This window comes from Lepidochelys kempii, chromosome 27 (genome assembly GCF_965140265.1).
Source record: "Lepidochelys kempii isolate rLepKem1 chromosome 27, rLepKem1.hap2, whole genome shotgun sequence".
Lineage (NCBI taxonomy): Eukaryota > Metazoa > Chordata > Testudines > Cheloniidae > Lepidochelys > Lepidochelys kempii.
Genome location: NC_133282.1, coordinates 19,596,411 through 19,611,504, shown reverse-complemented (window position 1 = coordinate 19,611,504; position 15,094 = coordinate 19,596,411). Strand labels below are relative to the sequence as shown.

At 41.6% G+C, this 15,094-nt stretch overlaps 2 protein-coding genes across 10 annotated transcripts in view; one reads left to right on the top strand and one right to left on the bottom strand.

The window, feature by feature from the left end:
• The window catches only part of MPP3 (MAGUK p55 scaffold protein 3), a 111,553-nt gene extending 96,902 nt beyond the window's left edge, over nt 1-14,651 (top strand). For 6 of the 9 annotated variants that reach the window (XM_073325893.1, XM_073325892.1, XM_073325895.1 and 3 more), the window contains one exon: nt 14,299-14,651. In XM_073325893.1, the coding sequence (XP_073181994.1) occupies nt 14,299-14,475 (177 nt within the window). In that variant the 3' untranslated portion in view covers nt 14,476-14,651. Of the gene's footprint in view, nt 1-10,757; nt 12,006-14,298 lie in introns of those variants that run through there. The other 3 variants (XR_012156383.1, XM_073325898.1, XM_073325901.1) reach the window with 3 other exon arrangements.
• On the bottom strand, nt 1,536-13,181 carry CFAP97D1 (CFAP97 domain containing 1). Its single transcript, XM_073325909.1, has 6 exons — nt 12,864-13,181; nt 10,914-10,984; nt 10,308-10,426; nt 7,644-7,767; nt 3,303-3,362; nt 1,536-2,267 (listed from the first exon to the last, which is right to left on the bottom strand). The coding sequence occupies exons 1-5, from the start codon at nt 12,982-12,984 to the stop codon at nt 3,303-3,305; spliced, it is 495 nt and encodes a 164-aa protein (XP_073182010.1). The 5' UTR covers nt 12,985-13,181; the 3' UTR covers nt 1,536-2,267.
• Nucleotides 14,652-15,094: the final 443 nt, after the last annotated feature.

Sequence of the window (15,094 nt, the reverse complement as noted above, 5' to 3'; positions counted from 1 at the left end):
CAACAGTCAGTGACCCAGATTGCACGCACCCAGTTCCTGAAAATGTTAAAAAGTCTCTAAAAAGACACTACCCAACATTAGCAACAATAATATCCTTACTGATAATTTTACTTAGTAATAAAACTAACTGTGAGGCTGAAATTATGGTTGTGTATGATTTTGGAGGCAGGCTTGGCTTTCCACATAGATTTGCCCCAGTCCTATGTTCCCCTTCCCCACCCCACCTCTGAATGGAAAAAAATGATAATTTTTACATCTATAGGGGATGTATTATGCTTTATATAAATACTTAGCAGAGGCAAGGGGACCTGGGAGTGGGTGAGCATGGAAGGATAGCTGGGGCCTATGTAGATATGCATAAAATTCAGGCAAGGATCTGGGTGGGAGCCGGGGCTCAGAAGTGAGGTTTACAGGACCAGCTGATGAATCTCTCCTCTAGCTGACATACAGTCTTCACTGCCAAAGCAAGTTTTGGTTGAAGTCTGCTCCTCTCGCTGTCCTCCTTACCTCATTAGCTTCAACAGAGGGAGGGATAATGGAAATCTTACAACAAAAATTTCCCCAGGATACCAAGATTGTTGGTTGAATTTTCAAACGTGACTATGGAGTACAAGTCCCCTGGAAAGTCAGTGGGAGTTGTGTGCCTGAATAACTTAGGCCAGAGCTATGCTAGAAGAGGTTTGCTGGTATAGCTAGAATGGCAAACTCTACTTGTATAGACACAGCTTATACTAGGGAAAAGGTGCTTCCCCCTCCTCTCCCCAGTCCCATGCCAGTATAGTCACATTTACCTCAGGGTTCAGAGGAGCAGCCGGGTTAGTCTGTATTCACAAAAAGAAAAGGAGGACTTGTGGCACCCGAGAGACTAACCAATTTATTTGAGCATAAGCTTTCGCGAGCTTCAGCTCACTTCATCGGATGCATCAATGGATCCAATGAAGTGAGCTGTAGCTCACGAAAGCTTATGCTCAAATAAATTTGTTAGTATCTAAGGTGCCACAAGTACTCCTGTTCTTTTTACGTTTACCTTAGGTTCTTGGCAAAAAGTGACAGTTCTAACTGACATTATACTGGCAAAAGTGTATAATGGAGACCTGGCCTTAGGTGTTGAGGGAAAACTCCACCTTGTCACCTCTTTGAGGAAGACACTTTCTCAGGCTGCTGGACCTGTAGTGGCCTGCCAGCGAGCAGCTCTGGACTGCCAGCTTGGGTTCCTCTCTGAAAAGCCACAGGTATTTGCCAGAGAGAAACAGCGCCTCCTCCATGCCAGAACCACAAAGCCTGAGTGTCCAGCTGCTTTGCCTGCAAGTCTTTTCACACTCTGCCTTGCCCACCACATCCGAGAGGGGGTAGCTCACAGGCAGTGATGCTGGACAAGCGTAGCTGGTAGTTGAGGCACCATTTCCATTTTATAATCGCTGGACATAACTCTTTGAAAGCAATTTTAAACTAAAGAGTAAAATTTCACACTAAGTGACTTTGTGACAATACCAGATGGAAAGAGGGTGCCTTTGTGTAAAATAATCAATGCGTCTGTAGATTTATTGCAGATTACTAACAGCTTTAATACATCCAGCTAGACATGATAAAATATATACCATGTGTCACCATGAACAAGGATGTAGGTTAGATGAAACATCATTCTCTGTTCTGTAAAATAATATCAACAGAAATCTACTCAATGCAGGAATTACTATCAAACCACTTGCAAAATAGTAGCAGTAAAAGTACAACATAGGTTCAGTTTGCTTTATAGTCCAGTAGATCCCAATAGAGGAAATAGTTGCTAAAAGAACCAAGGCAAACGGAAATGTGCAGATTTTGTAAAATATTTAAAATTACAATAACTGAAAATGTCTTATGGTCTAAATTGGTATCAAACACAGCGCTAAAATGTCATTTACAATCTGATTCATCTAATAAATGATATTTGCCTCCATTTCTATCCTGTGCAGGCATCAAACCCTGTAGTTAAACACGATCGCTTTTTTATTAATTTGGGAGAATTGTGATGTGAGTTTTTTAGGTGCAGTTTTGTTTGTAAATTCAAAATAAATTATGGCAAAAGTAGACATATATGTGGTGAAGATTTTGGGGCTGGAGTGGGGAGTTGCACTTTTATAGGAAAACTGCTTTCATTCAATGCTCCATTTTATTTTACAATCCTAAGAAAACATCAGCCAGTTGTGATATGTATCCCTAACAAGCCATCAGACTTTTAGGATGTGCTGAGTCTCTGCTGTATTATCCATGCCTGGTGTATTCTCCTGCAATTTGGAAAGAAAAGAGAGGGAGGGGAACTGAAAAAAATCAGTTGATAATGAAGTGTTGACTCCATGAGGAGTTATGCCTGAGTCTCCAATTCAGCAAAGTACATTAGCACATTGACTTCAGCAAAACCTATTTTGCTGAATCATGGCCCAAGTGTGAGGTCTACAGATTGGGCATCCTGGGACATTCACAAATAATTTCTTTATTCTTTTAATGTCTCACACTTTACAAATCTTTTAGGGCATTTCTTTAATCTTTTTGCCAATTTTGTCCTTTGGCAAACACCAATTTCCTCCTTTTTGCATTTTGAGGTTATGAAATGAAAATAACTTTTGCCTCATCTTGCCAAGACCTCTTGTTTACTCACCAGCCCCATGTTGTCAATCATCATATAAAGGCAAAACTCTAACTCCTAATAAACCAACTATTAAGCAACTAACCTAATTTAAAGTTTCATTTATTATTTAGAGCTCAAGCATTTCTGCAACAGCTAGGGCCTCTGGAGAGGGGTTACGGGGAACTGAATGATGATAGGCAGGGCCCCAACTGAATGGGTACAGAGTGGAGTTGGGAGGTGTTTGGACTGGCACCAGCTGAAGGGGCTTGTGGGGCAAAGATCTCAGCTGGCTGGAATAGGAGCAGATGGAAGAAGGTGGCAATATCCATACTTCATACACTTTGCTGGAACAAATTCAGGGCAGTGCTGATTTGCAGGCCCTGTGGGGCATCAGGTAAGTTGAGAGAGGAAAGGATTGTAATACACACACACACACACACAATCTTCCCCCTCCCCCCCGCGTTATTTCAGAAGATGCCATGTTTAAATGCAAGCTACCAGGTCACTCAGCAGTCCTGCATTTCATGGGTGAGCAGGCAGGATCTGGAGCAGTCTCTCCTAGGTATTATGCACATGCACTGACTGCAGCAGGGGTAAAATATACACACACAAATCAGGCTGCATCACTAACAACACTTTGTGACAGCCACATACAGTTTTAGAAAATGAATAAAGCCAAGGCAGAACTGTATACCTAGCTATCCTGAGAAGCAATGAGATACCGCGTGGTATTCCGGATATAGTGCCGTGAATTCTGCCAACGAGAAGGAAAGAGTAGATTTGTCAGTGACACTAATTATCTATTAAAGTGACTATTAGGATTGTAATTAAAACAAGTACACTGTTTGGTCATGATGCTTTTTTGTTTTCCTTACACTTATGCATCCTGTTCCTTCAGTACTTGCGTTTCTTCATTGTAGCGATTAGTCATTAATGGGCTTAGTCTGGTCTTTTGTGGATTGCTCATCCATGTTTTCTGTTTTATTAGTAGTTAGTGTAAAAGCCTGAGGCCAAAAGTAGACCCTGATTTTGGATTCTTCTGATTTGGGCATCTCAGAATGAGGTGTCTTGGGTCTGATTTTCACATGTGCTGTCTCCCAGAATTCTAGTTAAAGCCATGGGGAGCTGAAGGTGCTTGAGTTGGGCATCAAATAGCAGAAGCCACTTTTGAAAATGTAACATTTTTATCCTGATTGCAATCTTGAAATCAAAAGATGTATTTTTGAGCTACCAAAAATGTGCCACACCTCTCACAAAACAAGCAAAGACATAGACCCTGCCACAGAAAACCCACATTCTAAATCATGTGTTTTAATTAATTCCTGTTTATAACCTTGATACAGAATTCTATTAGTCTCTTGAATTTCCGAGAGCTGAAATACCAGGACACTAAGGTTATCTGGAGACCCAGATCCTGCTTAACCCTTTTGATAGTAATGCAGCATAGAGGAGGCTGTAATGGGCCTCTAAATCATCTTCAGTAACTGAGGAATCCAAAATGGGTTCAGCAAATTTGTTTTAAAATGAGAGACAGAGACATGACAATTATTGAGTAAACTCAATAGCCTTCCTTCAACAATAAGCTGCAGCTGTTCCATAGCTTTGTTTCCTTCTTTGGAGGGAGTTTTGTGGCTTTGTGAATTTTATTGCATGGGTAAGAAGTGACTTAAGGGAGACATTTAATTCTGTGACAGAGAAATTGGGGTTGGCATCTTTTCACAATTACAGGAGAGAACTATGCTTTTGAAGCAGTGTGTGGGAGAAAATGCATATACAACCCCAGTTCACTAATAACAGGGTTTGTACACTCTTCTCCCGCACTCTGCTTAAGAATTTACCCTAGACTCTCAAAATCTGTCAATGCTGCAAAAAATAAATTAACTGAAAGTCAGTGCTTTGACTAAAAAATGTGAAGTCTTAGTTCCTGAATGGTGAGTGGCACATAGATTATGCCACAAAGAAGGGAATAATGCCTATTACCCGCTGTCTGGGCTGAGAAACTCACACAGGTAAATCATGTTTCAGGTGTTGCTAAGACTGCAACATGAGGTGGCTCTTCTAGCCATAAAGTTAGAGAAATGCAATGTTTCCAGTTTAGACTCCAGTGACTTCACAAAGTGTCAGTGAGAAATCAGTCACTGCTGTCAGTCAAATTAGGGACCCTGGCCAGAAATTAGGGCTCAGACTCTTCTTTCAGTGGATTTGTCACTTATTGCAGTTTGTAGCTAACAAGAAAAAGCCAGAGCCTAAAATCTTGTTCAGGCACAAACAGATTTTACATCTGAAATCACGCATGTGACTAGAGGCTGATGCTCACATTTAAGTTATAAACACAGCATAACAGGTGTAGTTTTCTTTTTTTGTACTAAAAGGTCATATTAATTGAGAATGTCAGAATAAAAGGTCAACGAAGCTCACACCCCAATGAGAGAACCCTTATTACACTTAGCCTCCATCCCTTAAGGGAGCCAGCCCTTCAGCCTGATGAACAGGGAGATGTTTTTCATTTAATAAATACTTGACAAGGCATTAATCTAATTCTAATGAATTCTCCCCTTTTCCATTACCCAAGTCTTGCTGATTACCACAATGGGTAGCTTTAGGGAGCAATTATATCTAGCCCACTATATGATTAACTAAGTAGTATTTGATTTAACAAGATCCCCTCCATATTACTGTGCAATGGTATTGGGCTTGCCTATACCTAGATAGACATATACAGATACACCTATGCAACAAAGTAAAAGAAGCAGTGAGAGGCAAAAAGGCATCCTTTAAAAAGTGGAGGTTAAATCCTAGTGAGGAAAATAGAAAGGAGCATAAATACTGGCAAATGAAGTATAAAAATACAATTAGGAAGGTAAAAAAAGAATCTGAGGAACAGTTAGCCAAAGACTCAAAAAGTAATAGCAAACTTTTTTTAAGTACATCAGAAGCAGGAAGCCTGCTAAACAATCAGTGGATGATCGAGGTGCTAAAGGGCCACTCAAGGACAATAAGGTCATTGCGGAGAAACTAAATGAATTCTTTGCATCGGGCTTCATGGCTGAGGATGTGAGGGAGATTCCCAAACCTGAGCCATTCTTTTTAGGTGACAGATCTGAGGAACTGTCCCAGATTGAGGTATCCTTAAAGGAGGTTTTGGAACAAATTGATAAATTAAACAGCAATAAGTCACCAGGACCAGATGGTATTCACCCAAGAGTTCTGAAGGAACTCAAATGTGACATTGCAGAAGTAGGCTGTAACCTATCATTTAAGTCAGCTTCTGTACCAGATGACTGGAGGATAGCTAATGTGACACCAATTTTTAAGAAGGGCTCCAGAGGTGATCCCGGCAATTACAGGCCTCTAAGCCTGACTTCAGTACTGGGCAAACTGGTTGAAACTAGAGTAAACAACAATATTGTCAGACATATAGATGAATATAATTTGTTGAGGAAGAGTCAGCATGGTTTTACTAAAGGGAAATCATGCCTCGCCAATCTACTAGAATTCTTTGAGGGGGTCAACAAGCATGTGGACCAAGGGGATCCAGTGAATACAGTGTACTTAGATTTTCAGAAAGCCTTTGACAAGGTCTCTCACCAAAGGCTCTTACGCAAAGTAAGCTGACATGGCATAAGAGGGAAGGTGCTCTCATGGATTGGTAACTGGTTAAAAGATAGGAAACAAAGGGTAGGTATAAATGGTCAGCTTTCAGAATGGAGAGAGGTAAATACTGGTGTCCCCCAGGGGTCTGTTCTGCGACCAGTCCTATTCAACATATTAATAAATTATCTGGAAAAAGTGGTAAACAGTGAGGTGGCAAAATTTGCAGATGATACAAAATTACTAAAGATAGTTAAGACCCAGGCAGACTGCGAAGAGCTACAAAAGGATCTCTCAAAACTGGGTGACTGGGCAACAAAATGGCAGATGAAATTTAATGTTGATAAATGCAAAGTAATGCACATTGGAAAGCATAATTCCAACTATACATATAAAATGATGGGGTCTAAATTAGCCGTTACCACTCAAGAAAGAGATCTTGGAGTCATTGTGGATAGTTCTCTGAAAACATCCACTCAACATGCAGCAGTAGTCAAAAAAGCAAACAGAATGTTGGGAATCATTAAGAAAGGGATAGATAATAAGACAGAAAATATCATGTTGCCTCTATATAAATCCATGGTATGCCCACATCTTGAATACTGTGTGCAGATGTAGTTGCCCCATCTCAAAAAAGATAGATTGGCATTGGAAAAGGTTCAGAAAAGGGCAACAAAAATGCTTAGGAGTATGAAACGGCTTCCGTATGAGGAGAGATTAACAAGACTAGGACTTTTCAGCTTGGAAAAGAAACGGCTATGGGAAGATATGCTTGGGGTCTATAAAATCATGACTGGTTCAGAAAAAGTAGATAAGGAAGTGTTGTTTACTACTTCTCATAACTCAAGAATTAGGGGTCACCAAATTAAATGAATAGGCAGCAGGTTTAAAACAATAAAAGGAAGTATTTCTTCACACAATGCACAGTCAACCTGTGGAACTCCTTGCCAGAGGATGTTGTGAAGGCCAAGACCATAACAGGGTTCAAAAAAGAACTAGATACATTCATGGAGGATAGGTCCATCAATGGCTATTAGCCAGGATGGGCAGGAATGGTGTCCCTAGCCTCTGTTTGCCAGAAGCTGGGAATGAGCGACAGGGGATGGATCACTGGATGATTACCTGTTCTGTTCATTCCCTCTGGGGCACCTGGCACTGGCCACTGTCAGAAGACAGGATAGTGCGCTAGATGGACCCTTGGTCTGACCCAGTAGGGCCATTCTTATGTTCTAGATACATCTATACCCAACATAAGACTGTTGTGGTTTGCTTTAATAAAGGATGTATATGCCCAGAACTACAGGATCCAGAGAAACCAGCCAACAGCTGTTCATTCATATTTTGGTTTGGAAAACTTTCAGATCAGCCAATTCATCTTCTGCGCCTTGTTTAGTCTGACTATAACTGCAAATAGTGTTTCCAAGAATAAAATGATTATACATGCCTGCCAATCAATCTCAGACTTCCTACGATCATATGTAGGTTTAGGATCACCAAGTCGCTTCAGAATCCCCTGGTTTTCAACAGTGATTCTCACCATATCTCTGTTCTGCTTCTCCCTATTTGAGCTGCAAAAAACAAATGTGAATGAAAACCTTATTTGTAAACCCATCGAATACTCAGAATCTTTGTGCTGAATGGCTGACACTAGTGAGGCATGTGCTGACAGTAACAGGTGGCATATGCTCAGTGAAAATAATTTTTATCTGTCCTCGGCTAAGGGGCATAACTGATGTATTTCACTGAGTCTGCTCACTGATGATTGACTCCAGTTCACAACTCTCCTATAAAGGCTCAATAGCAGATGTTGCCTGAAACCCAGAGTTGTGAAATCATATTTTTTGGCATAAGTGTCCCCTGTTCCCTCCACGCTGATTTCTAAATTTATGATTGTTGGTGACTTTGCAGCATCCCAAACTGTAGCAGGTGTCTCCCGGTGCATACGTAGCCCCAAACAGCTTACACTGTATCACACGTGCTGCAGGAAAGAAGCAACAGAACAGAAATGAAGGGTGTAGAAAGGAAGACAGTAATAAAGTCATGCTGCTGCTAGCAAAGACATGCACCACATACATGGAATCTTGTCTATAGTTTTAAATGTACAGAAAGAAAATACATCTCTCGGTTGGCTCGCTTCAGATGGGTGTCCTAGTAGGAATGGATTATAAGGCGGGGCATGAACGTGGCACGGGTGGTGATATATTGATAAACCAGTTTGGAAGGGCATTCCATGACTGGGGAGGGCAGCACGGGAAAAGGCTGGATTCTTGAGGGAGAATGGGTGCATCTCTGTCGTGACTGGACTGTGGGCAGTCATGCCTAGGGGTTAGGATGAGTCAGAAGCCAAGTGGCAGGCCAGGTCAGGCTAGCAGGTGATCAGAGGTGGAGACAGTGCTGAAGGGCAGACTGAGCCTCAGGCATCAGAGGCAGGGGGGGTCAGGTTACCAGCAAATCAGAGCCTGAGGATAGTGCCAAAGAGCAGAACCAGAGGCAGGGTCGGGAGATCAGTGTCAGGTAGTGCAGGAGAGGCAGTCCTAAGCAAGGGAAACAGTTGCATAAACAACTTCCTGTTCCTCTGCTTGGTTTAAATTGAATTAGGGAACTAGTCAGGGTCCCCCCTACCCCCGAGTTCCACTAATCAGATCCAAGGACTGGAGGCTTCTGTCAGAGGTGAGCTTCCTGCTCTAGTGACTGTTACAAGGTCACTGGATGGTGGGTTGGAACATACTGGCTCCCCCCGACAGTATCAGGGCTGGAAGTGCAGAATGGGTGAGGGCTCATGAAAGACAAGGTTTGATAAGTGTGGGGGACGGGGGGTGGGGGCAGAGCTATGCAGGGCTCTGAAGGCGAGGAAGGATGGGAAGCAAAAACTTGTTGTGGAATGAGAGCAGACAGTCAAACGATGTGGGTGGGGGAGAGGCTGATAGGGGGTGAGAGATAGGCCAGGAAGATTATCTTACTGGACACATTTTGCGTGGACTGGAGGGGGTGATGTGGGTGACAGGGTGGCCAGAGAGGAGAAAGTTGCATCAGCCAGACAGCTGATAATCAGGACCTGGGTGCGAGCTTTCGCTGGGTGCTTGTCTGGGAGGCCAGGTACAGTTGAGTTGGAGAGTGCACAGAAAAAAGTAGAGCAGGCCAAGGACAGAACCTTGTATAGTCCGGACAGAGAATGGGTAAGGTTAGGAGACACTCCTACCCCAAAAGAAGGACAGTCAGAGAGGCAGGAGGACAGAGAGAGAGAGAGTGTGTGTGTGTGCACATGCACACAGAGGAAATGAATGGCAGCATCAAAAGCCATGGAGGGGTCAAGGAGCATGAGGATGCAGTTGAGGCCCATGGATTGGAGCAGAGAGCAATTACTGCCTTGTCCCATTCCCTCCCAGAAACACATAAAAGTGACTTCCATGGAGGGGTGAGGTGGGTGAATGCTGCCTTATTGGTGCAACTCCAGCTGCTTCTGCCAAAAATGGCCCTTTTAAGCCCGAGGGCATTGTCTGGCCTCAGACGGTACCGCGTTCCCCAAATGCACCAGTTCAACTTCTGAGAACAAAGGAGTGAACACGAAAGGGTGATAACTGAGATAGCTCTGCCTTTTGTGGAGTATGAGGTCTTTGCAGCTGCACTGTCTGCTGTACGTTTGTGCTATGCCCAGCACAATAGGGAATCTGATCCTGAGTGAGGCTTTGGGCTGCTCCTGTAATCCAAATAATGAAGGGTTCACGTAGAGTTCATGCACCTGGAAACAGTCAGGGCACACCCTGAGTGTTGTGTAGGAGCAGTGCACACACTGCTCCGTCCAAGGACATGGACCATGGGAAGTCACCCAGAGGACATGAACCGTGGGAAGCTTCCTTGGACTGGGCTCAAGGCCTGAGAACAAGGACTGTAGTAGATAGAGGCTGGTAAATAAGAATATTAATCAAAGTCATATTATTTCCTTTGTTGATGCCTTTTGCGGTCGGAGTATGTAATGCGCAGGGGGGAGAGAAATAAAAGGGAGGATGGAAAGCTAACAGGCAGAAGCCCGTCGGCAGACCAGCCTGCTTGCTTGCCTAAAGCTTTGTTCTGTCTTGTATTTGAACCGCAACAAAATAATACTATCTACCTCCTCTGAAAGTATTCATTCCAGCAATCCACCATCCCTGTCCCACGCTGAATGGTAGCTAACCTCTCTGCCAGCTGCTTGTTTTCTCTTTCGATTCTACCAATTCTCTTCTGGTCCTCCTGTGCAAGAGACCCAGTTTTGTGACATCACTCTCCTGCTTCAAATCCTTCCTCAAGCACTTTATTGGGTTAGCCCCCCATTAACGTCCACTCCCATAATCCACTGCCTGCCACGCCTGCCAGCCAGCCCCCCTGCCCACTCCTGTCATCCATCATATCCATAACTGCCATGCTCTCTGCTTGTCCAGCACTACTGCCCTCCCCACTATATTTCATCAAAATAAATATATGTATTTTAAAGAAACTAACAAGACATGCAGAGGCCAGGCGCATCTTTGATCCTTTGACTATGGTTTCTGCATCCTCTCACTCTCCCCACCCGCTTTCCTAGGTGTGAACCCTTGCTGTGCCACACCCAAAGTCGACTGTATACCCCGCTCTTTACTTATCTGAAGCGCTGCCTGATCTTTATGGCACTGTGCAAAGCATGATGAATAAACCTCGATTAGTACAGGAGCTAACTGAACACACATGGAAAGAAGAGTACCTGAATCTTGCTCATTTTAAAGTGATGGTGAGTTTGTGCACGTGGGGGTTTATTATCAACACGAGGTCTTGCTTGAGGAAAAAGACAAAATCAAAATGAATATTTTGCTATGATGAGTCTTTAAGAGCTGCTGACACCCCACTCCCTTTCCCCAGTCTTTTGTTACTTAGCACAGCATCATAAGAACACAAAACCGGTCATACTGGGTCCATCTAGCCCAGCATCCTGTCTTTTGAGGGAATGAACACAACAGGTAATCATCAATCGAGCTGTCCTGTCATCCACTCTCAACTTCTGGCAATGAGAAACTCGGAACACCCAGAGTATGGGGTTGCATCTCTGACCATATTGGCTAATAGCCATTGATGGCCCTCTTCTTCATGAACTTAGGGGTATGTCACGGTCTTCCAGGGGCTACATCAACTCATCTAGCTATTTGCCTTGTTTTACAACAGGTTACATAAAAAGCACTAGTAAAGTCAGTACAAACTAAAATTTCATACAGACAATGATTTGTTTATACTGCTGTATGTACAATACACTGAAATGTAAGTACAATATTTATATTCCAATTGATTTATTTTATAATTATATGGTAAAAATGAGAACATAAGCAATTTATCAGTAATAGTGTGCTGTGACACTGCTGTATTTTTGTATCTGATTTTGTAAGCAAGTAGTTTTTAAGTGAGGTGAAACTTGGGGTATGCAAGACAAATCAGATTCCTGCAAGTGGTACAGTACTCTGGAAAGGTTGAGAACCACATTCTTTTTGACACCCCCCCCCATTATAGTTTGGCTTTCATAATATCCCCTGGCAATGAGTTCCACAGGTTGACTGTGCATTGTGTGAAGAAATACTTCTTTTTGTTTGTTTTAAACCTGCTGCCTATTAATTTAATTGGGTAACACCTCGTTCTTGTGTTATGTGAAGGGATAAAAACTTCCTTATTCACTTTCTCCTCACCATTCATGATTTTGTAGACCTTTATCACATCCACTCTTCCAAACTGAAACATCCCCATATTTTTAATCTCTCCTCATACAGAAGGAAAGGAGTACTAGTGGCACCTTAGAGACTAACCAATTTATTTGAGCATAAGCTTTTGTGAGCTACAGCTCTCTTCATCAGATGCTGTAGCTCACGAAAGCTTATGTTCAAATAAATTGGTTAGTCTCTAAGGTGCCTTTTCTTTTTTGCGAATACAGACTAACATGGCTGCTACTCTGAAACCTCTCATACGGAAGCTGTTCCATCATTAGTTAATTATTAGAGAGCACCTCATATTTTTAATATATTCATTTGATCTCTGAATCAGAATAAACAGAAATTAAAGAATCTTAACTTCAAATTAATAAAAAATCCAACTGTCCTAATAATTTTTCCATCAGCACTTGCAGGTCAGATACAAGATTTTTCAATATACATGCATATATATATATATATATATATAATATTCTTATCAATAAATCTATCTGATTACTAGCAATGCCAATTTGATAAACTCTTCTCAAATAAATTGTGTAAATCCTCTGATGCCACCTATCCTCCAACATAAAAAGAAACTCTTAATATGTTTGGGTATAAATCTGTAAATCTGTAAAATTATGAAGTTCTGAGAAAGTTTCAAATCCTCAAGAAACCCTGTGTCATTCTGTGAATCCACTGGCTCTCATCATGGAAACTACAAACTAACAGGAGTGTCATCTTAAAACATGGGTCTGGTCTTATCTTAAAAAGAGAAAGTACCCGTATTTCCCAGCAGGATTTCCTCAAGCCTTCTTTACTTATACAGAGTCCTGACTGAAGTTCCCATTTTTCTGGTGTATATAATTTACACTTTCTGAGTTCTGTGGCTAGCTATCCTTCAGGAAAATATCTCATCTGGTTTTAAAACCTTTTAACTGTTACTTCAAAAATGTGGAGGAGAAATATTTAAGAAAACATACCGAGTTCTAGTTTGTTCTTGTGAGAGAGGTAGTCACCAATGTCCAGTTTTTTCTTCATGTTAGTACTCTGCCTGTGATTAGCAATAATCACCGGATATGCTAAGTACTCTAAACTGCTCATCTTTGCTGTTCTAATCCCAGGTACCAAGTAAGGAGGTAAAGCCCTAGTGTAAAATGAGTTGTACCACTCAAAGTTGCCATAGATACTCCACTTATGACATCAGAGGTCAGCATTTGCTATAGGAGAAAGCACTGTAAGCATAACAAATCATTTTGGTGAAATTATCCAACCAGCAAGCAACTTCTCACTGCAGATAAATATTTCTTAATAAAAATAGCTTACTCACACAGCCAAATGCTCAAAAAGGATTCTAAATCTGTAGCTTTTTACATGCTTCTTATAATTCCTAGTAATATTGTGCATTTGTATGTTTGTTACCCCACCCCCTCCCTCTGTTTGGAACTAAATGCAAGACTCATTTCTTTGATTTGCCTTTCCCTCAATAAATTCTACACACATGCAAGCGTGCACATGCAGCATCCCTCCCGCCCCAATCTCTCTATAAACTAATCAAGTTATTCTTCCTCCAGGGTAGGAAGGAAGATCAATTATTTCTACATTTAAAAACTTGGAAGGTGCTGAAATAATATAGTGATGGGACCATATAAACACCTAGACAGATAATCTGTCTGGCTCAGGAAACCGTGCATCTCATTTTAAGTGAATCTTCCACATTCTTAGAATAAGAGACTTTTCATTGGAACTCTCTAATTTGCCTTTCTGATACTTCTTTCTTTTTTAATTATTTTGCACACAGTGCAATAAGGGTAGTTTAAAGTGCAATGTTGTATATGCTAAGCAACCCCACTAGTATTCATTGGACAATCAAACTAAGCTGTGGAGTATTGTCATGTGATTAATTGGCTATAGTGACCTAACAAATAAACAAAAAATACAGCCAAAAACAGTGATCAGAGGACTCCATTAGACAACACATACTGGGAAAGCCCCAAACTGAACATGGGCATTACAAGCGGAAAGTTTATAATTCTTTTGCACAGACAGTAACGCTGTACCTGTCTCTGCCCCATGGCAGCTCAGCAGGAGGTTGGTAGAACAAACATGTTTAAGGGATACGAATATCTCAGAAAACATCTTATAAGACACTGGGCTATTTCCCAAAAGTGGAGGTGGCCTTAGGGTACAGCATCTGCAGGGCATTGATAAAACAGTAGTCCATTGCAGTGGCTCACTCCTCTGAATAAGTGAGAGTCTTGCAGGGCCTTCTTCTGTCCCTTGCCTCAAGAGCACTAATTCAGTAGATTTTCCTTTTGATAATTAGGGCAAGCAACAGTATAATACACTGATGATCTGACAATTTAGGTGTGAAATAAAGTTAAATCTAAATAAACCTTTCTTTCAAAATTTAAATAGCCCAACAACAGAGAGGAAAAAGGAGGAGAAAAGAGAAACACTGCATTGGAAATGCTCCCTTTAGTGCTTGGTACTACGGGACGGTATGACACAGATGCGCATCTGTGGTTCAGTGCTCTGTTAGCAGCTCCCGTCAGGCCTGACATACTCACTACAGCTAACAAACTGTTGTCATAATCTGGATGTAAAAGGTCTCATGTAAACTATCATTGGAAAACTAATATCACACTGATACTTAAAATTATTGCATGTTGTATGTACGGGATGTGTACAATAAGTTATGGATATGTGCGAGAATTACGTTATTAAAATGTGTTTGGCAAGCAATGCATCAGCTCATTGTGCCCTAAACAACAGAATGTGTATTTGTTTGTCTGACCAACCAGGCAGATACAACAAAGGTACATGTACATAAAAGGCAAACAAAGCCATCAACTTAGTGAGTGAGGGAGATAGGCTCTTCCACGGGTCTGAACCTCAAATGATAAGTAATTGAATCAACTGATTGTATACAATATTACTATATTATAAAAGTGCAGTTAAGGTCTTTTATGAAAGCTAGTGCCACATTGATGATTAATATCATTGTGAAATATCTGTATTAACACTAGCTGAGGCATTATGGATATTCACCGATATTATGCTTTCAAGTCTGTGTCCAAACACAGGGAGAAGCAGGTTCCCCCACTCCAGACAGGAGACAAGGGAGCCTTGTGGAATTAAAACAAAGGAAGCCGCATTTGGAAAGATCTGTGGCTAGGAGGTAACAGAGAAGGACAAATCAGTTTCGGACATT

Coding starts and splice junctions, on each gene's coding strand:
- CFAP97D1 (XM_073325909.1), bottom strand. CDS start 12,984: ATGAGCAGTTTAGAGTACTTAGCATATCCGGTGATTATTGCTAATCAC. Junction 10,985..12,863: donor CAAGAACAAACTAGAACTCG/GTATGTTTTCTT, acceptor TTTTTCCTCAAG/CAAGACCTCGTGTTGATAAT. Junction 7,768..10,307: donor AATGAATACTTTCAGAGGAG/GTAGATAGTATT, acceptor TGTTTTTTGCAG/CTCAAATAGGGAGAAGCAGA.